The sequence below is a fragment of the Camelus ferus genome, chromosome 5 (assembly GCF_009834535.1).
Source record: "Camelus ferus isolate YT-003-E chromosome 5, BCGSAC_Cfer_1.0, whole genome shotgun sequence".
Classification (NCBI taxonomy): domain Eukaryota; kingdom Metazoa; phylum Chordata; class Mammalia; order Artiodactyla; family Camelidae; genus Camelus; species Camelus ferus.
The window spans coordinates 64,230,364-64,255,099 of NC_045700.1; the positions used below are offsets into that span (position 1 = coordinate 64,230,364).

General features: G+C 37.6%; 1 protein-coding gene across 10 annotated transcripts in view; it reads right to left on the minus strand.

The window, feature by feature from the left end:
* The window catches only part of UNC80 (unc-80 homolog, NALCN channel complex subunit), a 190,476-nt gene that overhangs the window by 49,314 nt on the left and 116,426 nt on the right, over nt 1-24,736 (minus strand). For 9 of the 10 annotated variants that reach the window (XM_032479957.1, XM_032479961.1, XM_032479955.1 and 6 more), the window contains 12 exons: nt 19,523-19,704; nt 18,848-18,979; nt 16,217-16,403; nt 15,313-15,444; nt 13,473-13,616; nt 10,845-10,945; nt 9,735-9,821; nt 6,404-6,587; nt 4,355-4,449; nt 2,933-3,022; nt 2,103-2,204; nt 109-289 (listed from right to left, as the gene is read on the minus strand). In XM_032479957.1, the coding sequence (XP_032335848.1) occupies nt 109-289; nt 2,103-2,204; nt 2,933-3,022; nt 4,355-4,449; nt 6,404-6,587; nt 9,735-9,821; nt 10,845-10,945; nt 13,473-13,616; nt 15,313-15,444; nt 16,217-16,403; nt 18,848-18,979; nt 19,523-19,704 (1,617 nt within the window). The remainder of the gene's footprint in view (nt 1-108; nt 290-2,102; nt 2,205-2,932; nt 3,023-4,354; nt 4,450-6,403; nt 6,588-9,734; nt 9,822-10,844; nt 10,946-13,472; nt 13,617-15,312; nt 15,445-16,216; nt 16,404-18,847; nt 18,980-19,522; nt 19,705-24,736) is intronic. The other variant, XM_032479953.1, reaches the window with a different exon arrangement.

A 24,736-nucleotide genomic window follows, 5' to 3' on the forward strand; every position in this document is an offset into this window, starting at 1 on the left:
CTGAGAGCCATTGGCTTAGGGAACTGTCTGCTGATTAAGATGCTCTCCAGCTGAGGACAAAACAAGGGCATGAGAAGCCCAAGAGAGGAAGTGCTTCTTTGCTGATACCTTGAGGATCACTGAAGAGTGAAAACTCCGCATCGATAGCACTTCGAGGGAAGGAGGGCAGTCGGAGGAGGTCTTCCTGGAGCATGGAGACGTGGGACTGCTTGTGGGCTGTGGGGATCTTCTGGGTAAGGGAGATGAGAAACAAAACCCGCCCGACTTCCTCCAGCTTCCGGGTGAACACCTAGCAGCAGACAAGAGCAGGGCAGATGACAAGTAGAACTGGCAACCCAGGAATCACTAATTTGAAGAAATTGAAGCAAAATCTTTAATGGCAAACCAGGCTGATTAAAAATTAAGGGGTGGAGGAAGTGAAATGAGGAAGAAATTTCTTTTTTTCTTTACACATAGAGAGAGCAAACAATGCATAATTGACCCCAACTTCCTGCATCTGTCTGCTCCACAGAAGGAAGTGTCCTGCCGAGTTTGCAGGCTGGGGGCGGAGCACAAGGCGAGCATTGTCAAGAACCATTCAATGTTAAACAGAGCCTGTTTGTTGGATGACCTTCTGCGACAGGAGCCAGTCAGTTCCAGTTGCTTCTATCTTTTCCACTGATGCCTTAAGCTGTTTCCTATCAGTTCTGGGTTTGCCTCTTAAAGACTGAAATGGGATCCAGGAAAAACCTACCTTGGGACAAAAGCTGATGGGACTTAGATTTGTACCCCTTTGGCCCTGAGTTCAGATGCCTCGGACACGGGGCTTGTGGCCCTTCTCTTAATGCCTCTTCTGTTGCTGCTGAGGGGGCAGGGGGGTGAGATGAGGAGGATGATAAGCAGCGAGCTGCTGTTGAGGAACTTCAGAGCCAGAACCACAGGTCTGCAAATGACTACAGTCCCTGAGGAACTCAGAAAGAAGCCTTAAGATTCCAATTTGGAGAATACAGAGAGCGGGAATCCCATTTTATGCTATGTTTTTTAGAAACATGTTCTTAAACATGATTTAAAAAACCACAGTTGTGAAGTGCTGCTGTTGATTATGGTTTTAATTATTTTGCTGCTATATCAGAGGCTGGGATCTTTTGGTGGAATTGTTTTAGAAGTTCTTTGCATTTACGATCTTAGTTTTGCCTAGCACCTCACCCTTTGTAACCCATTCACTATTTTCTTTCTTTCAAATGCAGTTTAGGTCATAGTACTAACTGTGTTTTTAATTACTTAAGTGGTCAAATTCTAGGCTATCTCATTCATCTCATGAAGATATTTTTGAATAATTTGATGCCAAATTAGCATTCTTGCTATGTGCAGAAAAATTGAAATGATAAAGTTTCATGCTTAGACATTTTATTAAAAATAAATGAATGTAACACACAGACCACATTAAAATTATATCATTAGAATCATGTACTACAGCTATATTTCACATGCAAAATACTGTGAATTTCCTTAAGCTCGAAGTCTGATTTGTGATGAGATGTGTGAACATTATTCTGCTCTTCGATCTTAAATCTAAATACAGCTGCTTGACTCTGTCTCCTCCTGTTTCAGGAGAAGTTAGTAACATACCCAAGGTCAGATCTCCAGTCAGTGGCAGAGCTGGGACTGAGTCCAAATCTCTGGACCTTGATTCAGTGCCCTTTTTCAGGCATATTACATTGATCCCTTTTATTTTTTTTCCAGCTAGCATAAATTTCTGGGACAACTTTCTAATAGCTATATTATGTGTACTTCCAATCCTGCTTTACAAAAATGTGTAATGAAAATCCATACTTAGACACTAATAGGTAAATAAATTAGATTTTTATTATTTATACCCAGTGATTCATCCTAGCATTACTCCAAGAGAGTGTTCCTTAATACCTTCGCATTATGATCTAATTTATAAAACTTAGCTCACACACTATTTTGGGGTATTATCTATTGACCAAGGGCCCATCCATCTACTCTCTCTAGAGAGGATCATGACAGAATCACAGAATCTCAGGGCTGGCAACCATTTTCAGATCATCTGTCCCAATGACATGACAAAATCATAGAATAAAACTGTGGTGGTCAGTCACCTGTTTCTGAATCAGCTCCTGTCCTTTCTCTGGATGCATATGTACAAGGTTCAGTTGTGGAGACACTGATCTCCTGAAAGGATAAATATCTCGAACGTAGGTCTGTGGTGGGATCATACAAAGATAAAAAAGAATTCAAGTGATTAACTTGGACTCTCACTTCCTCTTTACCCAAAGGTCAGACAAACACAAGTTGTGTATTTTCTAGTGTTTAGATTCTTACTACTTTATGCTCCCCAGTTCTACAAAATCCCAGGGAAGATAAACTCCCCTCCCCTTCAGGATAGCATCAAACTTCTCAGTACCCTTTCCAAACACCAGGGTGCTCGGTCAAGGGCAAAGGAGCCAGAGGCAATTTACTAAAGGACATTCCAGAAGAAGAGAATCACTGGAAAGTGATGTCAGTGGTCTTCTGGGTTATTTTTGCTCATTAGATCATTACCACATTCATGCTTAACATAATAGAAAGAGGAACAAGAACAATATTAAAATTCCAAATAGAAAACCTAGTTATGATATAGGGAACCTAATTTTTCATCTAGATGTAATAATAATGAGCAACTAAGTGCTTTACTTGAATTTACCTCCTTTAATTATTACGACTCTACAGAGGATGCTATCACCACCTTTACCTTCCAGACCAGGAAGCCGGAGGGTACAAAGGTAGAGTGGCCAGTCCAAAGTGACACAGACAGCGAGGTAGTGCCACCCAAGTGGACGTACTCCTCACCTCTAAACAGCGATGCCTCCCCAAGTGCAAGCTGCCTCAGGAAAGACATGATGAGCTTTTGACACAACTCTCCATGAGTGGCATTACTGCAAAGTCTCACCTTATTGTAGTGGATAAGGTTCCACCGTTTATCCATGAGAAAATAATGTGTTGACTGGGATTCTGGGATATTAAAAAACTCCAGACACTCCTAGAACAATAATAAACACTTATTGAGAACTTATTATGAGCCAAGCAGCAAGCTGAAAGATAAAAGCATCATAAGAACAAGGTAACTTCTTACAAGGAAACATACATACGTACATACGTGCATGTGTGTGTATGTATATCCATATATCCGAAGAATGAGCGCATAAAGACAGGTAGTGTAATATAAACTGTCTGCTCTTGTGGTGCTGAAAGGTACAACTATAAAGTAGACTTCAGTGATGAACTGTGGAGGCACAGTGGCATCTACTGGTCTCAACATCAGGAATAAAGCAAGTTTAGCAGCTGCGTTAAGAATATGAACTACAGTGATTGAGCACTTATTACCTACTATGTTCTAAGTTCAACGCTTCCCACGTAGAGAACTTGCACAACCTGCACTGGGATCCCGGCACTGTTGAAAGAGAACTCGGGACTAGAGAGGACCTGGCTTTGATTTAGGTGACTTGGTTGTCGGGGAGCCTGGCTTTGAACTAACTGTCTGCCTTCACGCTATCCTGCCATTCAAAGTGAGCAAGAAAATGGAGTGCTTGTTGAAGTTTCCTTCATTGAGTCTGAGAAGTTCTCTGGAGATAAATGGATAAGGCCGGGAGGAGGCTTAACAACCGGGAAATTTTATTTTTACTGAAATAGAATACACAGGTTTGGCAAAGCTGAATTTCTCAGAGGTCTTTTCAACTTATGTCTGGGCCAAAAGTCTGGACTCTGGATAAATGGGAAATCACTGCACTTAGGGTACTTATTACTTTACCTTAAAAACCTTATCGGCAAGAGTCATTGTGGATTGCATTTCTTTTGAGGGGGCATAATTGCCACAACCATTAAAAATACTTCCTTGATTCACCTGATTTATTCTAAGGTGTATATTTTCTGCTTCTCCAATCATTTCTGTCAGGGGCAAGTTAAGACTGCATCGCTCAACAAAAAAGGGTCTCTGGCATGGATCATCGGCTGACTGCTAGAGTCTGCCCCATGCTCTCAGCATGTGGACCCAGGGCAGCTCCAGAGCTACCACGGGGGATGCTGGGAAGCTCCTAAGCAGGACTCACAGGTATCTGGAGAGGAGTGTGGCTGAGAGGTAGCCAGCATGATTTTGCCCACTTCAACGCAGAGCTAAAATGTCAGTGATTGCGGGGAAAATTATGTAAGGAAATAGAGGAAGGACAGAAGGGCGAGGATTCCGTAAAAGGTGGATAAATGCGCATATTGATTGGAAGATGGATAAATGCCATTAAATTCTAAACTGGATGATCAGTGAAATGGCCATCGACATCGTGCATAAAAAAAAATCACTTCTGTTAAAAGTCATCCTTACCTTTAACAGGGCTTCAAATTGAGTGTCTTCATGGACTGGTAACTGGGTTGGGATATCACACTCATTCTGTCCATGAACTACCAAGGTTTTGGTACCTACAGAAGGTAAAAATCACAATAAACTGACTTCTACTATAAGGAAGTTTGTATATAAGGCATAGAATATTGAAATATTATCAATAAGCTGATATTTTAATTGTTATTATTATGATTATTACTAATAGTGTTTAATGTGAGTTGGGTATTGTACTAACTGCATTCCTTTGTTAATAGTTAAATATATACGTTCAATATATTTACTTATTAAGAGCGACAGCTACCATTTATGGAGTTCCCAATACTTTAAACGGTTTTTAGTGCATAATTGTATTTAAATCTCAAAGCACCCCTATGATACATGTATTATTATTTTCACCTTACAAATGAGGAAAACAGAGAATTCATTCTTATAAATAAGAACTTGTAAGTAATTTAGTCAAAGACACACATTTATTTAGGGGAAGAGTCAGAATTCCAAACTTAAGCACTGCAACAAATAATATACTCCTATATTTTAAATGAGATGACAAGGTAAGAATGGTTGAGAAAACATAAATGGAGATATTAGCAAAAGCAAAACATGTAATTGAAATTTAGTTTAAATTTACATTTCCTGTATTCTACTTTGGCTGGTGAGATAGTACTTATTTTTACTTCATTCCTTAATTATAAATCTTTGTGAACATTATGATATACCTTGATTTTTAATGAGTTGTTTTTAAGTATATGATTGACAATATGAGTTTCTCTGCTGTACTGAAAACTGATCACTGTGTTGAGTAATCTGCAGAACACAGAAATACACAAGCACCATTTACTAAATGTTTAACAGGTGTCAGGTATGACAGCAAGTATTTTACAAACCTAACCTCACTTATCACTCATGACTGTGAAGTATGAATTATACCCCATTTTACACATGAATAAAGAAAGCTTAAAAAATGGTGTATGGCAGCAACATGGATGGACCTTGAGACGATCATACTGAGTGAAGTAAGTCAGAGAGAGAAAGACAAATAACATATGATATCTCTTGTATGTGCAATCTAAAATATGAAACAAATGAACTTACTTATAAAACAGAAACAAACAGAAAACAAACTCATGGTTACCAAAGGGGAAATGGGGGGAGGGTTAAATTAGGAGCTTAGGATTAGCAGATACAAACTACTATATATAAAGTAGATAAACAACAAGATCCTACTGTAAGAGAACAGGGAACTATACTCAATATCTTGTAATAACATATAATGAAAAAGAATATATGTATGTATAACTGAATCACTATGCTGTACACCAGAAACTAACACATTACAAAATCAACTATACTTCAATTTTACAAAATGATGTACTTTTTCACAGCTAACACTAATTGTCCAGACAACAAATGGCAGTGCTCTAATTTTAACATTGGCCTCTTTGCTGCTAGAACCTGTGTTCTCATTTATATGTAATTTTGTCTTTCTCTTTTATTTCAATACATGTATCATCTTACATTTTCTTAGTCATTGCACAGGGATAAAGGCTTGGCAAAATTTTTATCTCAAAGAAAGACAAGCTATCCAAAGTGAAAAGGAACGGGATCTAAAGTTTACATCACATTGCATGTTCTTTTTTAATTCTCCTTCCTGCTTTTCCCTGTTCCAACTTTTCATAAAGCCATCTCTCAGTGAGTTTACAAAAGCCTGGGCCCATGCCATGCAAACAATCTTATTCTCCTTGCAGTGCCAAAAACTCATTCAGAAAGGCTCTCAGTTCAGCTGGCCCTCTGTGATAGACTTAAATACATCTTTAACCTTGGCAGCCCTTGAAGGTCTATTCACACGGATCTCAGTTCTGATGTCTCCCTTTTCATCTGGCAATTGCTGACTTTTAAAGGGTCTATTGTATTTCTTTAGATGGCAGTCAACAAAAATTCTTTGATGCCCTCAACACCAGGGTCACAACCCTGAAAATTTTCTCATGAATGAAAGAGATGCTTAGTCTGTTAAAGGATTATTTGTACTCTTACCTGGCATTGAAGCGGTCACCAGGAGCTTTACCTCACACTGCTCCTTCTTCATGGTCTGCTTCAGATCCTTGAAGAACAGGCCTTCCACATAACCCACCACCTCCCACAGGAAAGTCAGAGTGGCTGAAATGGCGTCCATCCCCCACTCGCAGGGGGTCCGCACAAAGTACATGATTAATCCCACCTGGAAGCCAGAAGAGGATGCGGTCACAGAGCCACGGTAATCCTGAGCTCGTGTTCTAATTTCCTGGGCTTTTCTTTCCTTAATTAAATATTCTTTTTGTGCCTTCATAGTCTCTGTTCAAATGCTCCTCTAACCCTTTCTGTGCAGTAAGCGGGAGGTATGACTGGAAAACTGGCCAGAATGGGTCATCTTACCTTTTTACATTATCACCAAAATACTCACTTCTTAAGGGGAAAGCAGATCATTTTTCCAGCTCCAAGTCACTTGGGAGCTCAGGTACTTGGGCCACCCAAAATGCATTTCTATATGATGTTTGCCCAAGTACTATCTGCAGCCTGGATGATGTCTAAAAAGTTTGACCTAAGAACACTCTGCTTAGCTAAGTCAGTGAGCATAGAAGTTTTTGTTTGTGTCCTCTGAAATAATTTTGAAAAACTGCATGCCGTTCTGTCCATTTTTAAGATAACACTTAAAAATATCTCATCATACGTTTACTTTTTGTTAACATGAATAGAGTATGTCAAATAGTCTGTACAGTGAAATAAGAGGACTGACTGTAATTGGAATGTGCACTTCATCAAATTGGATGAAATAAGTTTTAACTACCTTACTCAATAATGTACAACAAAATCAGAAAGAAATAATATAAAAGCCAGTCCCCAAGGCTTTTTATCCATTTTTTTTCTTGACAAATTTGTTAAACTTAAAAAACTTTCCAGTTGCACTGGAAGAATCAGTGTCACTAACCCAGTCTGCTTTGGTGGTACTGAAGGCTGAATACTCTCACGATGGCCAAACCTCATCCCTAGTAGACAGCTATAAAGGACAGGAAAAGGTGAGAAGTCCTATTGGCTTAAAGTGCCTGGATCAATCAGAAATGAGGCTTCCTTAATGCTCATGACAGTATTACATGTCTGTCAATGCAGTCTGGTGATATCTGAGATGGTCAGAGAGGGCCCTCCTGGTGTCCAGCAGGGGAACAGGGGTTGAGATGGCAGTCATGCTCAGGGAGTGTCAGTGCATGTCTGCAAAATGAGGATTTGGAGATTTATTCCTTAAAACTATCTGGGAAGCAAACCACTTTCAAAGTCTTTACACACTGCCACACCTACTCAGACCCCAGGATGAAGATCAGTGGGTCAAGTTAAGCAGTAGATTTAAATGTCCCTAACAACGTCCAGAAGAGATGGGTCATTGTTCTCAATATCCCCACCGTACACATCTATATATACATGCTCTATAAGAGTCATTAGAAAAAGGAAATGTATCATAAAGGTAATGGTTTAAAGAATGACTCTGCCTTCACTATACTGCCGTTCTGAGTGCAAGACCCCTTTCCCCAGTTCACCTAAAGCATCCATGTGCTTGGGATTCAGAGAAAGATTAGAGTTTAGACAGAAATGCAAAAACAGGAATTTATATTCATATGAAATAAGATTATGCAGCATGTAGCCAAAGTGTTGCCAGTCTCTTTCTTTATTAGCTTATCAGTGATCTAGTTGGGAGGACTTTTGGCTACCATGTAGGCTAATTTGGAGTTGACAAGAGAGTATGGCAGAAGGGAAATGAAACATCCATCTTTCTGTCCCAGGACTAAAGGATGGAGGGGAGCAGTGGTCTACATAAGCATCTCCCCTGTCCAGTGACCTGGGGGAAGGAGCAGGTACGCTCGAAGGGCCTCTTGCTTCTGGTCTCTGTTTGGGTCTCTGACAAGAGTTCACCACAGAGCCTTTTATAACAACTGGATGTAACTTTAACTTGGCAGGGTATGTACTTAAACTAGGGAGGCATTGATATTTGGCTTTGCTAATCTACTTTGGGTTTTTGTGTGGTGTGGACAGGACCAAGAAGCAGCAGAAAGCTTGGCTGGAGAGCTTTCTGGTTAGAACTGCCATAGGCTGGTTCACTGGGCAGGATGCTCTGGACAGGGGACTTCCTAAGCTAAAGCCATATAGGACCCTCAACCAGAACTCAGAGGGATGCAGGGTACCAGTAGGAAAGGAGGCAAGGTGGAGTTTCCCAGTAAACACTGTTGGGAGCAGACAGGGTTTGCAAATTACAAGAGCCAAGAGCTTCAGCTTCTGCCAGCCAGGCCTCCAGCAACTAGCCAGAAAAAGAGCATTGTCTTGCAAAGGGAGGAGTCAGAGCAAGGGATAGAATGCTGAACAAAGGTCTTTTTTCTCCCCAACTCCACATAGCATTTAGAGCTGAAAGAAGTTGGAAGGGAGGAGAATTCCTAGAGACTAAGTATTTTTAGCCAAGAGAGACTGAACACTAGCCAAAGGTACTATTTATATATTTCTCTCAGTCTGAACTTAAAACTGGATTGGACACTTATTTATATTTTTCCCCTTGCCAACCACCAAGTGGGCACTCATGATAAAAAGCAGATCAGTCACCGACATGAGAAAGGAATTACAAATTCTCTGTGCATATCAGAGTTGTAGTGTGAGTTAAATTTATCATCCTGCTACAGATACATATGGATAACTCTTTAATTTTCCCACTTGCTAGAAGACCAATGATAGTAAAGGAGAAAGAAGTTCTCTCAATATAGAAATTCATTTGGCCATCTGTCTGCCTAGATTAAGGTGCAGTTTAAAAGAATGGTCATCATGCCAACAATCTCCAAACTGCATATTCATTTAGGGTGTAAGGAGGAGAATATAAAGAAACTGGTAAATTCTGGAGTGTTCAGGAAGGAGCTGTCAGGATAGTTTAAAGCACAGACAGTTGCTATGGAAAAATACACTTGCAAATACTTTCCATCTAGGGCAACATTTTCTTCTCTGTGTGTGTATGTGTGTGTGTGTGTTTGTGTGTGTGCAGTTTTAAGCAGCAAGGTAGGAAAAGGGAAAAAATGACTAAAAATGACACATTCCTTTTTTTTACAACAGAACCAACATGAGGAAGGTGTATAATGCCAAAGGAAGACAGAGACAAAACTGACAGTTATTGATTACCTCCCACAGGCCAAGGATTGTGCCAGGAGGGGCTTCCCCATACACACAGTGGGGACCACGATTCACCGTCAGTCATGTAACTAATGGGATTTCATTGAAAAAGAAATCTCCTAAAACCTTTTTCTCATGCTGCTGCTTCCTACTTGGAAATGAACATTTATAACCCGCTAGAGGCGAAACTCACCAAGTAGTTGAAGAGGATGTGAGACGTCTGAGCAGGAAAGTCTCCGATATTCAGGAGAAGTTTGCGCAGCATGTACATTAACTCGTCCTGAAAGAACAACATAACCTCCATGTCTCACTTGGCCACCACGTAGGAAATAAAATTAACTTCTTGAGGAGCAAGGGGAGGATTCCTCTTACTTTTGCCCACTTGCTGACTTCCATTATGTCCAGCATTTTAATGTTGGATACATGATGCTTGTTAAACAGAATTTAAACTAACTGTAATGCCTTTTCCTAGAAGCTAATATGTGAACTTGCTGAGCAGTAGTCAGACAACTTTTTTTAAAATAGAAATTTAGATTATGTCTGTAGGTCACAGGCAAATCGCAGGAAAGCTGGATATTTAGTCAGCTCTACTTGCTACGGCTGCCAGGTGTAATGGAGATGTGAGGAGGACCTATCATAAGACACCATTAAACAAACTAGGATTATTGAACATCATAGTTCTGTTTCCTTAGTTTTGAGTCAAAGAGATAATGTGCTAGGCCAAGAGAGGATAAATGGAGATGTTTATAATTAACCTTCTTTTCAGAAACTAAACTTAATCTTCCAGTGAACAAGATCATAACATAGAAATGAAGAAATAATTTGCAATCAGTGTATTTTACCATTGCTCAGAAAACCACTTTTGTTTGGCATAATCTTCTTACAGAGGGGCCTGGTAAATTCGATTTTTTGACTAATGGAGAGTTTCAACATACTCTGATAACGCTACTTGCATCACAGACTACCAATAAATCAGAGTTCAGTAAACATACCCAACAATAAAAACATTAAATAACATTAAACTGAAATTTAATCTTTGTTTACAAGATTGAGAATCTTTCAGTATCTTAGGGTCATTACTAGCCATGTACCATGAACGTATGGAGACTTCAGATAATGGAGAAATTCGAAAGAAAACAGCAAAGTTTAATTTGTTCATCATTATCGTTATCCAAAGTACTTCTTGGCTATGTGTCAGGGGATACTGACGTTGCATGAATAGCACTATAAAGTCCATCACTCACTTTTAACCGTGTTCACACACAGAGCTACATGGCTACCCTATAAAGAAAGAGGAATTTACTTGTCTATTGCTGATGGTCAATTTCTCCAGAAAATGCCGAAGGACTGTTGATGGATCTTCAATTAGACAATTCCATAAGACTTGTTGGGCCACAGCACTCACTTTAGGAGAGAAAGGAAATTGAACACTTGTCTTAAATGGAAATAAACCTATAAGATAAAGTATTCAAACAATTTACAAAGCTTTGATTAGTCTCTCTAAAAGTTTTGCCTTAAAAAGGTTCTGTGAATTCTTTTTTTCTATTGAAAGGTAGAAACCCTTTGTTGTTTCTGAACATTTTAGCCAATAAAGGAAAGGTGACAAAAGAGTATAGGACGGTCTTTAAATATGAGCATTGTTTTTGTAAAGAATGCATTTGTGATATACAATGGAATATCATTCAGCCATAAAAAAGAAGGTAATCCTGCCATTTGCAAAAATATGGATGGACTTTGAGGGTGTTATCCAAAGTGAAATGAATTAGACAGAAAAAGACAAATACTGTATAATCTCACTTACATGTGGAATCTAAGAAAAACCCAAACTCATAGACACAGAGAGCAGACTGGTTGCTAGAGGCATGGGGTCAGGGTGGAGGGGATGGGTGAAGGCAGTCAAGTTACAAACTTCCAGTTATAAGATAATAAATCCTGGAGATGTAATTACAGCATGGTAACTAAACTTAACAATACTGTATTGCATATTTGAATGCTGTTAAGAGAACAGATTTTAAAAATTCTCCTCCTAAGAAAAAAACTGTGACTATGTATGGTGATGGATGTTAACTAAACTTACTGTGGTGATCATTTTGCAATATATACATACATCAAATCTTTATGTAGTATACCTAAAGCTAGTACAATGATATATGTTAATTATATCTTAAAAATACATTTATGAATCTTTGTTTTGGAAATCACCCTCCTATTAGCAGTGGTAAGTATTTATTACATTAAAGTCCTATTTATTTAAATACCATTTATTGTTTGTTGCATGGAGAAATTTCTAATTATTTGGTTTTTAGAATATATGTCTCAGTTTAAAATGCATATGAATTAGAGATGACCTTTTATTGTTCACATGAATAATTTAAATAGTAATTCCTTCAGCAAGATAACATAGTTGAGCCAGTAGTAGTTATGGCTCCCACTTCTAATGAAAATGTCTTAGGAATAAATGTGAAAGAAAGTGCCCTTTCTTTGGGGAAGGTGGTCAGGCTAAGATTGCCTAGAAGTGACCAGGCTAAGAAAGCAGGTGGGTAAAAGTGAGTGGTGGGGAAGCACTGGATGATCTTCAGTTTAAATGGTTTAATTAGCTTAGTTTTCTAAACGGAATATAGAATTTAGCATGAATTTATCTTTCACCTGATATTTTAAATAAATGCTACCTTTTCTTTGCTTCAGATGCTAACCATCCAATTAAAATTGAGCTATATAAATAAATAATATTAACAAGATATGTCTAAATGTAAGATTTAGCTTTCATGTATCTTTATAAATAATTAAAATAGATGTGGGTTTTCGTTAGGTTGAAACTGGTTGCAAGACTATCTATATAATACAATTTTTATTCTAATTGATGAGGTAAGGCAGTTTAATGCTTAAAACATGAAAGTATGAAAAATACAGAAAAAGACAAAGAGAAAAGTAAGACTGGTAAGTCTACCAACCATCAAAACAACCATTAACACTTTGGAGTATGTCCTTTCATGTACATGAAATACATATTTACATGTCGTTTAAAATAATACCATGTAGAAAATATTCTCCGGTATTTATTTTTTATTTAGCAATAAACTGAACACTTTTATGTTAATATTCTAGAATATTGTTTCTGATGTGCACAGAATGCTGTCTTATGGAAGTACCATGATTAACTAATTACATATTGTTGGATATTTAAACTCTTTCCAAATACTTATTATTGTCATAAACCTTTATTCAGTCCTCATTATTGCCTTAGGAAATTGCTAGAAGTCAAATCTATGTCAAAGGGTGTTCACACTTTCAAGGTTTTTGATGCATACTGAGAAACTGTTTCAGAAGGTTTGCACTGAATATTATACTGCCATCAGCAAGGTGTGAGGATGCACTTTAAACAACGTTATTTACAGATATTATTAGCCATTAGATTGTTTATATCCTTTGTCCATTTTTCTACGGGGGTTTAAAAAAGTCATTATTGAGTTATAAAGGCTTTTTAAAACTAACATTAAGAATATTAACCCGGTATCATTTTATTTTTCAATTCTTCTCTTTAGATAGTACCTCTGGGAAGGTAATCAAGTGAGAAAGGTGGCATTAATGATGTCAAGCCAATAGCTAAGATTTCTAAGGTGGCCCAAATGACTATGTGATTTCTATATTGCCAAATAAGTGTTGTTCTGTTCTCTGTTCACAAACAGTGCTCCTGGACTGGATTCCATATTTTGAATGGAATTTCTTGGTCATAAAGTTTGTGGGAGGAAGGGGTAGAGAAAGTGATAGTGTTAGTCCCATGTACTACAGATCTATAATTATAATACATGCATAAAACAACTCCACATATGCTAGTGGTTCATGTCTTCTAGAGCACCCTACTGTCCTTTATCAGACGAACACCTTAAGTATTTATTAGACTTATTGATAGTTTTACTGGTCAAAACTGTACCTGCTACTCCATCTTCCCGCACCTCACCATCCTCCATCAGATGAACAATGGGGAGCACTGCTGCACAGATGCATGCTGGGAACACTGCCTGTGGGGGCTGAGGCACATGGTGGTTGGGGGTGTGTTCGGTGGTGTGCTCCTCATCTGAAGAGGGAGACATAATTGGGGTGCTTTTCCTCAATATTGTAGTTCTAATGCAATAACACTTCCCAGTTCAAGACCTACCTATTTAACATTCTTTTCTGTATAGATATCTAGTTGTCTTTCCCCACTGAATTTTCTCAGCACCCTTTTCAAACACGGAATCAAGACACATGTGACGGTCAACCCTCTGGTTGCTCAATTCTATTCCATTGATCTGTTTGTCAATCCATATACCAATACCACACAATCTTGATTACTGCAGCTTTGTAGTAAGTTTTGAAATTAGGAAATGTGAGTTTTCCAACCTTGTTCTTCATTTCCAAGATCATTGTGGCTACTCAAGGGCATGGAGCAATCAGAACCCTCATACCTTTTGGTAGGAATGTAAAATGATACAGACACTTTTTGAAAATAGCTTGGCAGTTTTCCTCACAAAATCTATACATAACTGTTCACAGCAGTGTAATTCATAATAATCAAAAAAGTGGAAACAACCCACATTTCTACTAATGATGAACTGATAAAATGTGGTGTATCCATATAATGGAACATTATCTGGAAATGAGAAGGAATGAAGAACTGATATCTGTGACAACATGGATTAATTTTGAAAATATTATGCTGAGTGAAAGAATCCAGTCACAAAAGGTCATGTATGGTATGATTCCACTGATATGAAATGTGAAGAACAGGCAAATCCATAGAATAGAAAGTAGATTACTTCTTGTCAGGGGTTGGGGGAAGTAGTGGATGAAGACTGACTACAAATGGGTATAGGACCTCTTTTGGGATAACGAAAACATTCTAAAATTAGGTAGTGGTGACAGTTGTACACTCTACCAATATACTAACAACTACAGCATTATAGTACTTCAAAAGGGTGAATTTTATGGTATGCGAAATATATCTCAACAAAGGTGTTATAAAAAAAATATAGATGTGCCGTGGGCCCATCTCCATAAGCTGTGATTAGCATTGGTCATTTTTGAAGTTCCCCAGTGCAGTGAAGGGTTGAGAACCACTGGTTTCTGTATGACTTTTGGATGACTTTACAAAGCAGTGACGAAATTCGTATAATCATGAAGCAGCAAGTCCCAGTCAGTTATTTATCATTAGAGAAGAACAATTTAAAAATTCCTGGAACTGAAGAGGATCACATTTTCCCCTGGAATCAGATTTTATTACAGGAGTAGCAACAGCTTCGTTCTTCCTTTGATTGTTAAATTACTCCAGAATAGCATCCTAAAACATCCTACTGAGTCTTAGCTCACACTGGAATCACCTGAGCAGATTTTTAAAATATTGATGTGATGGGTCCCACCCTTAGAGGTTCTGATTTGGTCTTGGATGTGACCTGGACCCTTTTTGAAAGCTCCTTGGTTGACTGTAATGTGAAGCTAGGGTTAAAAACTGTTAACTTCTGAGAATAATGTTTACTGGACCCTCAGCAATATGATTATATGTAATGCAGTTAAAATAGAACCAACTTAGCAAGGGCGTTTGCTGGATTGCATCAACAATAACTTTTTTTTTTTAAAGAATACCACACAATCGAATATTTATTTTTCAGAACTTCGAAATCATGAGGCAAGTTATTTAATGAAGACAGTATAATAAGGTGAGATAATATCAATTAAAATTGTTTCAAAATGCATCAGTGATGAGAAGTAAAAAACACATTTGTGAGAGGACACACCTTCCGCACTGACGGCCGAACGCACTGACCAGACTGAGCCTCGGCGGAAGGAGTAATTCCTGTGGGAAGTGCTGGAGGTACAGGATGGACTCACAGACAATCGACGGGATGCCAGATTGGTGACTTCTTCTACTGGCAAAGAAAATGGGGAATGTGAACTTTGGTTTTGTAACAACAAAGCTACCATCATCACAACTACAGTTGTACTTAAATCAAAGTATATTGCTCTCAGAGCATAAGGCTTATTAAGTAACTTAGAGAGTATTTGAGAAATGAAAAAAAAAAAAAAACTTACAGAAAGAAAGACAGAAAATTCCTCCCAAAGATTTCACAAAAGCAGGGCAGAGAATCACTGAGTTTAGAATGGTTCATAAATCATTTTCTGATACCAACCAGCGAACTGTCTGCACTTAAGGTAGAAAGCAGTTAATGGACTAACCCCATTTTGGGGGGTATGTGGTAATTAGGTTTATTTATGTATTTATTTTTTAATGGAGGTACTGGGGATTGAACCCAGGACCTTGTGCATGCTAAGCACGCACTCTATCACTGAACTATACCCTCCCCCAGACTAACCCCACTTTTAATGATGAAAGTTTAATTGCATTTACTTTAGCACACACTCTGGATTCAGCTGTTGCCTGAGTCATAGTCACTCACTGCTTGGTCCATTATCATATTGGTTCATTCAGTATAGCTAATGTTCCCCTCTGTAAAGAGGCCAACTCTAAACATTCAGAAAAAGACAACTTTTCTCTTTCTTTAGATAGTGTCAGGAGGTGAGAGAGAGATAGAGGGAGCATATCACCTCATGTCACGTAAAATCATCAATGTGTATTTCAAAGCAAGTCCTTTCCCTCTCCTATGACTCAGCCCCCCAAGAAGTCCAGTGTGTAAAGGGCACCTTCTTCTTCTGGCTCTGAGTTGGGTGTGCAGGTGGGCTCATAGCAAGCCTCCTGGGTGATGGGGATGGCGGTGATGAGGCTGGCTTCTCGACCAAGACGTTTCTTCTCCTCTTCCTGTTGTAAATTCTTTAAGATGTGTTCTGCCCTTTGATGGGAGCGGGACACAGCCCGGGCTGAAAAGGATTTCTTTGGAGACATGAAGGCAAGTTTATTTACTAGCAATTCTTCTACCTGGTCACAGGCAAAAAGAGTGTTCCAATGAATAACACAAATGTAGTACTTTGTCCTCAGGAAATGTTAGAGTATCCATGATATAGTTTCATGGAAATTTATTTGTTTGCTTCTTTTTCTACCAAGTTTCTAGGTTGTCTCCAACTAAGCTATTTTTTTCTCATGCAATCTGAATAATTCTTCAAGACTGTAATTTCTGGAAAGAATCCTATTTTACCTTTAGAATAAAATATCAATGATCCACTCTTTAAACACTGACAACAAATACAAATTTTTAATATTCTGTTTCTTTCCAAAATTTCTTAAACTGGTTTTAAATGAAGGACATTTATTTTGTAAGGTTAATAAAAGAGAAAGTCAGAACCATGGGAAGGAGGAAGAAAGAGATCTATCTCTCATATGAAACAATTAATTATGTGATTTATTTTTGTATCCTAAATACCTACCACATTGTAAGTATTTAATATTGAAAAAATATTAATATCAAATAATATTAATAATATTGAATAATAAATACTAATAATAGAAAATACAGTGGCACACTGTAAATACTTATCAATATTTGTGGAAACAAAGCTATTGAGCGGAAATCATGAGAGTTGATAGTGTTGCTAAGTTTGAATGTGAAATCTGACTCTGTTTACCAGCAGCAAAAGAATAACAGATGAGGAACACTAAAGGAGAGAAGATTCACTCTGTGAGTTGCCATTCTGTTTGTGCCTTAATCATGATGTTTATGCTAAGACAAATTCCAAGAGCTTGGGGAGTGAAGTCATTGGTCCCAGAGCAGGGAAGTGATCACTGAAGTTCCTGACTACCAATGTGAAGTGATGTCTGTGTACAACAGCAATTCTACATCTCCTTGTTGGCCAGTGGTCACATAGGATTTTAGAGACAGACCAGAGGTGGTGATGACTCTTTTAAAGGACTATAGTCAAAGAAGCTCCCTTTATGCAGAATCTTAACATAAGACTAAAGATTTCCTATAATGAATGACACACAGCAGTTAAGGGCATCTGATGAGCCACATGGCAATTCACTTTTAGAGCCAGGGGTTAAGTTGATTCATTATAATATAAGGGAAGAATTATAGAATAAGAAAAAACTGGATATAGAAGCAGGGAACTTGGTTTGAAATTCACTGTGAACTTGTGAGAGAAAATGTACTTGGCTCAGATGAATCTATCACATGTATGGGAGGAAAAACCAAAGATATTTATGCCAGTGGTCCAGATGCTAGAATTACTGCATGTATGAGGGAGGAACCAAGTGTGCCTTTCTCTTTGGCACAAACTATCAGATATGACGGTACTGTATGCAAAAGAATTAAAATAAAATATTTTGATAAGTAGAGAGGTCAAACAGTTCTCCAAAGAAAACTATAAATGTCTAGAAAATAAATGTTGATATGCAAAAATATTCAACCTAACTTGATATATTCATCCAACTTTTTAAAGAAGTGTGAATAAAAAAGCCAATAACTTTGTTTTTTGCCATTCAGAGTGGCATTTAAAAGTAACACTGGTTAATTTGAATAAAGAAGACATTTCCTATTCTGTTGTATAGGGTAAAATGGTGCAATCATCCTGGGAATACTTTGTGAGATGTATCAAAAATCCTTAATAATTATATACCAGTTGCCCTATATCCCATGGGAATTTATGCAATGAAATAATCATGGATTTGTGCAAAGAGATGTATTCTTTTTCTATTTTTTATTTTCTAAAATTTCTACATTCCTCTTGTAATTTAGAAAAATGCCATTCACCAGATGAAAGAGGCATATTTTGAAGATTCATTTTTTTAAAAGGCACATATCCTTGGTCCTTGTTTATAAATAGACTGTGTTCTAAACTCAACTGTTTATGAATTGTATTTATATAGCAGTGAAATATTAGAATAACATAAGACCAGAGGCCTCAGAGTGATGTTTGTGATGATGATACTGATGATCAACAAGATAAAGAAGAGAGTAAGGTCCAAACGAGGAAAAACAAGAGCTGTCAACTCAGTTCTTTTACTTATTCATCCAGGGTCAATCTCACTAACTGTTGGGTAGCTTATGTAGGTTAAATAAACTGTTTTGTAATAGAGGCAAAAGTGCTACCTTTGACTAAGAAATCAATGCCTAGTACTCTTAATAGCTTTATAAGGTGGCTGCTGCTTTGATTATAGAACAAAACTGTCTTGGCTTGGAGGTCTGCAAATGCTCACTCCCAGGTGTTAGTTCCTTCTATTCTGTTTCACAGGAACTAAAGGCCTTCTGTGGCTGATTTTCTGTGCTGCTGTTACCTTCTTACAACAAGACCAAAAAACTGGCTCACACATTCATTGCTCTTCTCTCTCACATGTACATCACACAGTCAGAGGATTTGAGAAAGAAAGTGCCTGTTACTCACAGACTGGTCTTCATTAATGGGGTCCTGGACACTCCCACTGCACTGAGGGACCCAAGGGGGGTCAAACATCGGGACGGATGGCATTCCAAGCACTGGCGAGGGCAGGGTGAAGTTTATACTGGGAGGCGGGATCTGTCAGTGGATATCAGAAGAACGATGTAAGATAGAAAATAAGCTAAAATGAGTCTGAAGTATAATTATCTCAATCTTACAGAGCACAGGATGTTATAAAGCACCGTGTGAACCTCTCTGGGTCTCAGTTTACTCATTAATAAAATGAAGGGTTTCAACTATATGATCACTATTTGTGTTAATCACCCCATCCTTCAAAAAACATCTGTGTATATATATAGCAAAATGTCTAGAAGATTATACTCATATTTTTATGTGCTTACCTCTTGGGATGGTAGTGAGAACTTGAGGTTCACAGAAACTTGATTTTCTTACTCTACATTCTTTATATTTCAATTTATAAAGAACAAGAATTCACAATTATATGAGTTAGGTTTACTTGTATAATCAGAGAGAAGAAAAGGAAGCATCACTTGGGCCATACACTGTGGATTTGAGGTTCAGGGATTGAAACAAGCCTTGGGTCAGGTTTGTTAATCTCATTCGTGTGTGTGTGTGTGTGTGTGTATGTGTAGTACCCCTTTTGTGGAAAGTATCCCTTACCTTAAAAATCTGCTGTGCTCCCTCCTCCATCCGGGGCCAGACCTGATACCGAAACCTCCAGAGCGTGTGGAACTTAAGGACGGCGTTCAGCCTCTGCACGGTCTCTGGGTGGTGGAACTCTGACATCAGCATATCAGACACAGCTTCGGGGACTTTCACGGCACACAGCAGGAACATGGCAGCTAAAGACCATCAACAATTCATCAGCACACATCTTTTAATTTTGCATGATTCCTGGGGATGGGGAAAAGCGGGGAACTGCTCCTATCTCCTGAAAATGACTACTGAGCTATAGAGCCAGGCCACCAGCATTGGCAAAAGCAAACCTTGTTTCAGCCACTGGAAACCAGACATCATCCTTTGTGCCACCCATAATCTTCCAATATCTGATGCAAGGGCAGTGACAGCATGACATTTCAGTAGAATAACTCATTCTGAGCAAAGTTTCCCTTGGCTCACAGTGAAAAGTGAATGCCAGAGGAAGCAAACGACAAAAGGAAATTACATACTGAAATATTTTCTTTAGGAAATGGCTAGAGTCATCTCAGAGTAACCCTAGGACAGTATCTAAAAATGTCCATTAAAAACTGTCTCAGTTACATTCGTTGTATTAAAAATAAAATTCATTATATAGACTCTTATTAGAAACTTCTATCCTTCCAAGAGGTAGAAGAGATTAAGAAACTAAAAGAGGTTTCATGAACCATTATACCATTGTTGTTTTTTAATCTGAGGAAAGCCAGTATCAATAAGAGAAAGGTGCGTACCATGAAAAGTCACAATGACACTGAATAAGGAGGAAAAAAAATCACTCTAGAGTGTAGAAGGAGGAACCAGTCGATCATAAAAACATAACTTAAAATCTCTCTTGTGCTTTTTTCAAGATCCTCAAAACACTGTCAGGCAATGGTGTTAGAATCACTGGGGTTGAAACCCAGCTGAAACTTCTCTGCTATCAACCTTGGCCAAGTCTCTCTACTTCTTAGCCTTTGTTTCTCTATTGAAAATGTCAATGATGATGATGATGATGATGATGATCATTGCTGCTTCCAAATCTGTTGTTAGAATAAAATAAGATAATGTATAAAAAGGTGCTTTGTAACATGAAAATTACTACAGAATTCTAAAGTGTATTTTATTTTTTAGAGGGAATGTGGTGTATGGAAAGGGCACCTATTTATAGTCAAAAGATCTGGGTTTGGTTTCCTGGCTCTGCTAATTCTGAGCTGTGTGCACTTGGTTAAAAGTCCTTTTCAACCTTCTGAGCTGCAGTCTGCTCATTTACAAAATCACTGTTATGAGGATCAAGTAAGCTAATGTGTGTGACATAGTTTGATGACAAATGTTAGCTACCATCATTGGTAGCTTTTGGTAATCCCTTTTTTTAATCCTACCACCTCCTCAAATCACCACTATTTGTCCCACCTTTACTTTTCTTTGAAATGTACTCTATTCTGTCTCAATTTTTAAACACCATGGTCACTCTCTAAATCATGGCAGTTGGAGTTCTACCTCCATCTCTTTACTGAAGCAGTGTTCTTGTAATGCTCATTCATCAATAGACCCAGTGGTCTTTTTTAGCATTTGTTTCCTTTCAGTTTTTAACACCTTCATAATGATCTCCTTGAAAACTATCTTCCTTTTCTTCCATAGTTTGTGATTATTTAAGTTCTACTTTCTGCTCTTCTGAGTTTTGCTGGCCAGCAATTCTTCTTGTCCTCTGAAGGCAGAGAAGGCCAATGGCTTTGTGCTCATCACTCAGCTCCCTCCTCTCTGCTGATTCTCCCCTGAAATTATCCACTCTCATTGCTTCAGCTGCCACATATATCCAGTTTTCCCCAAGCTTATCCCTAGCTTTGGCCTTTGTCATTAGCTTTAGTGTCATATCACCAATGATATGTCTCATCATCATCTAAAAATCACTGTTTCTAAAACCGAACTACTCCACTGCCACATTAAACTTGGTAATAATTCATACAATCTCAGTCCCATTCATTTGCTTAATATACTATGGACTAGCGACCTCCTGACAAAAGCCACCCCAGTCTCAACTCCTCCTCAGGCTTTCCAAAGAAACCCAGTGCATTTCCACACCCCACGTAGCTCTGCACACACCATTTCCTCTTCCTTCTAGCTTTTCCTAAAGCCCAGTTCACCTATTTATATCTTCTACAGGAGTTTCCATGGCTATCCCATATTTAGGGAGCATGCCCTTCCCTGAACTTCTGCAGCTCTCTCTGAGAAATATATGGTACAGAAGCAAAAATCTGAGCTTTAATGTGAACAAAGATATTTCATAAAGACATTTATTGCAGTGTAGTATAAAAGAGCAAAAGGCTGGAATGGACTCATTTTTTAAAGGTAAGAGGGGAAATTACTTTTTCCTCCTCTACAGCTCTTGGTGACCAGGATGAGACACACTGGGACACCTCACTCACTCTGGAGCCTGCAGACAGCATCCTGGGAAAATTGGCAGAAGCCAGCAATGGGTAAGAATGTTTACTAAAGTCAGCTCCCCTAGATCTTTATCTGGTGCCTGGTTCAGAAAAGAAAGTAAAATTTCACATTGTCCCTTCCTTTCCAAATTGGCAGGGAAAAAAAAAAATTGTTATTGATCCTTTCTCTCCCAGGGACAGCTACTGCCTTCTTGTTCATTTCATTTTCCTTTTTGCCCTGAGAACTTGGCTTGGCAGTCATCAGATTGGAGGTCCCCAAAATCTAGCCAGACAGAAATGTGGGTTACATTCCATTTGTGGCCAGGGTCCTACTATTGCCAGCTCTCAGGGGAATTGTCTAAGTCTTTCTTTCTTTTGGTTATCTTTGGGAATAGCTCTGGATCTTGTGTTCATGGGATTATTCGATATTGCCAGAAATATTTACTGTCTGTCCCACTCAAACCTGACAAGATATTTGACTGTTTTTTTTGTTTTTTTTTTAAGTAGCTCTACAGTCAGAAGTTAGCCAAATTGGAAGCAGATATTTAGAGCCTGATAGGAACTATTTTTCAGGCCTTCTCCTCCAAGCTAAAATAAAGGCTATGTACCCAGAGGGGAAGAAACACATTCCAAAGCCACTGCAGAAGAGTTTACTAAAACATTCCAAAGAAATAACAGCGCTGAATCTAGAACACAGGAATCTTTTGATTTTCATCTTAGTTGAAGCTCTGCTCCCTGATATAAAGAAGCAAACTGAGAATAATGTAGTTGGATGGTTGGGTCAGCATCTTGATAGTCAGGCTGCAACCCAATTCTGTGAAGAATTAAAAACAACTGTACTTGTCTAACAGAGTAAGTCTTTATAAGAACAATGTGGCTCTAGAAACAACTCAAAGTCCACTTATCCTTTTTACCAACTCCAAAACCTCCGCTATTTATCTCAAAGGACTTGCAGATATTTAAAAAAGAAAATCTGGATTTAGGAAACAAAAGCCTTTCTTGGAGAAATTTACATCTTTTCTTTGTGATTTTGAGATGTAAATGTTCTGTCTGGTCTTCTCTGGGAACCCAAATCCATCCCTTGAAATGCAAACTTCAGGAAAGTAATTTTTATCAGAAAAAAAAGGGAGCTATTTGGGAAATTAGGTGAATGAAAAATCTTAAGGTGTTTTCCACAAATATTAGTAAAAGTTTTAGCCATCTGAGCAGGTAAATCTAACTTATTTTACTTGCCAGGAAGACAATTTAGATCAAATTGTTCTTCTATAAACTAGTCAGTTTTGCATTACCAGACCTGTCTCATGGCTGAAATTTTAAAACTAAAGCTTTAAGATCTTTGCATCTGTCTGTATGTTAATATGTGTCTATGTTTGCATGTTACAGATGTGTGATATTTTTCTACTTTCAGATGGTATTGCCAAAATTAATTTATGAAGAGCTCTATTAATTGACTTAAAGACAAACAAGCATCTATATAAATCAAGTATTCCCTCAGATATATAGGAACTAAACCAAATGTTTTTCAAGTTCATGTGATATAGGATAATCTTTTGAAAATAAAAGCTAGTTTAAGTTTGTTGGTTTAATTAAAATTGGCATGTCTTTAGAGTTATCAGCATTAAATATAATACTTTAATTGGACCTAGGTTTACTAAAAGTCAAACAAGCTCATGTTGTATCTGTTATACCATTTGTAAGCAAGAAAGATAACTTAAGTTGATAGTTAGCTGTTTAATGTCTTATGAAATTTTCATGAGTATTCTAAACATAATTATTAAGAACAAATAAATTAAATAGATGAAGGATGAATGTGTATAAACTTTTCAACATTAAAATTTATAGTATGTCTACTTAAAAATAGTTTCTGAAATCTTTTTGGTAACTTGAAACCTTATGTTATATTGAGATAAGTTAAATGATGGTTATTCATTGACTATCTAGGTCATTTCCAAATAAGATAAAATATTGAAACATTAATTACTGAACATAGCTTTATCTACTTCTGGCTTTCTAGAAATCTGTCAGTACTCTCATTGCCCAATTATTATCCTAAATTATTGTACGCCCCAGAAATAACTACATTTCCTTATCAAATGAATTTTCATCAGATCTTTCACCATGGCCATTTTTTAAAAGTCTTTTTGTCATTTACAGACAGTTGTTATTTTGCTCTGATGCTTTTGCAAAGGTGCTTTTTCTTCAGAGAGATTCATGGAAATGACTCTAAGAGCTACTCTAAAAAAGTAGGTTTCTGGTTAACTATAAGATCATAAAACTGAACTGAATAAAAATTTCCAGAACTAATGAAAAAACTGGATTCAAGCAGAACAAATATTAATAATATGGGATTGAATAAGCTGATGAGGGTGATTATAATTTTTTTTATAACTTTTTCTTTGAAACATTGCTGGTTCCTTAGTATTTTGTTTTCCCAGACTTAAGGAAATATTTTTCTTTTTTCTCTTAAGCTTTCTATGCCTTACAATAATTCTGTAAAGTATATCTCTGTAAAATAATTTTGTAGAGTATATTACTTTTTATCCCTATCTGATCCCTCCAGAATTCAGAAACATATTGAATATTTTTATATTTATGGCAATATAATTATTTGCATAAATGCAATAAAAATCTGTTCTCCTTATAACAAGACACAGTTGGGAACACTGGTTATATTACCAAGACTTTATTGGAATTGGAATATCATATTTGAGAATATGCATAAAATCAGGTATGACCAGTTTTAAAGGGCTAAGGTTGATTTTATGGAACCAAGAAAAGC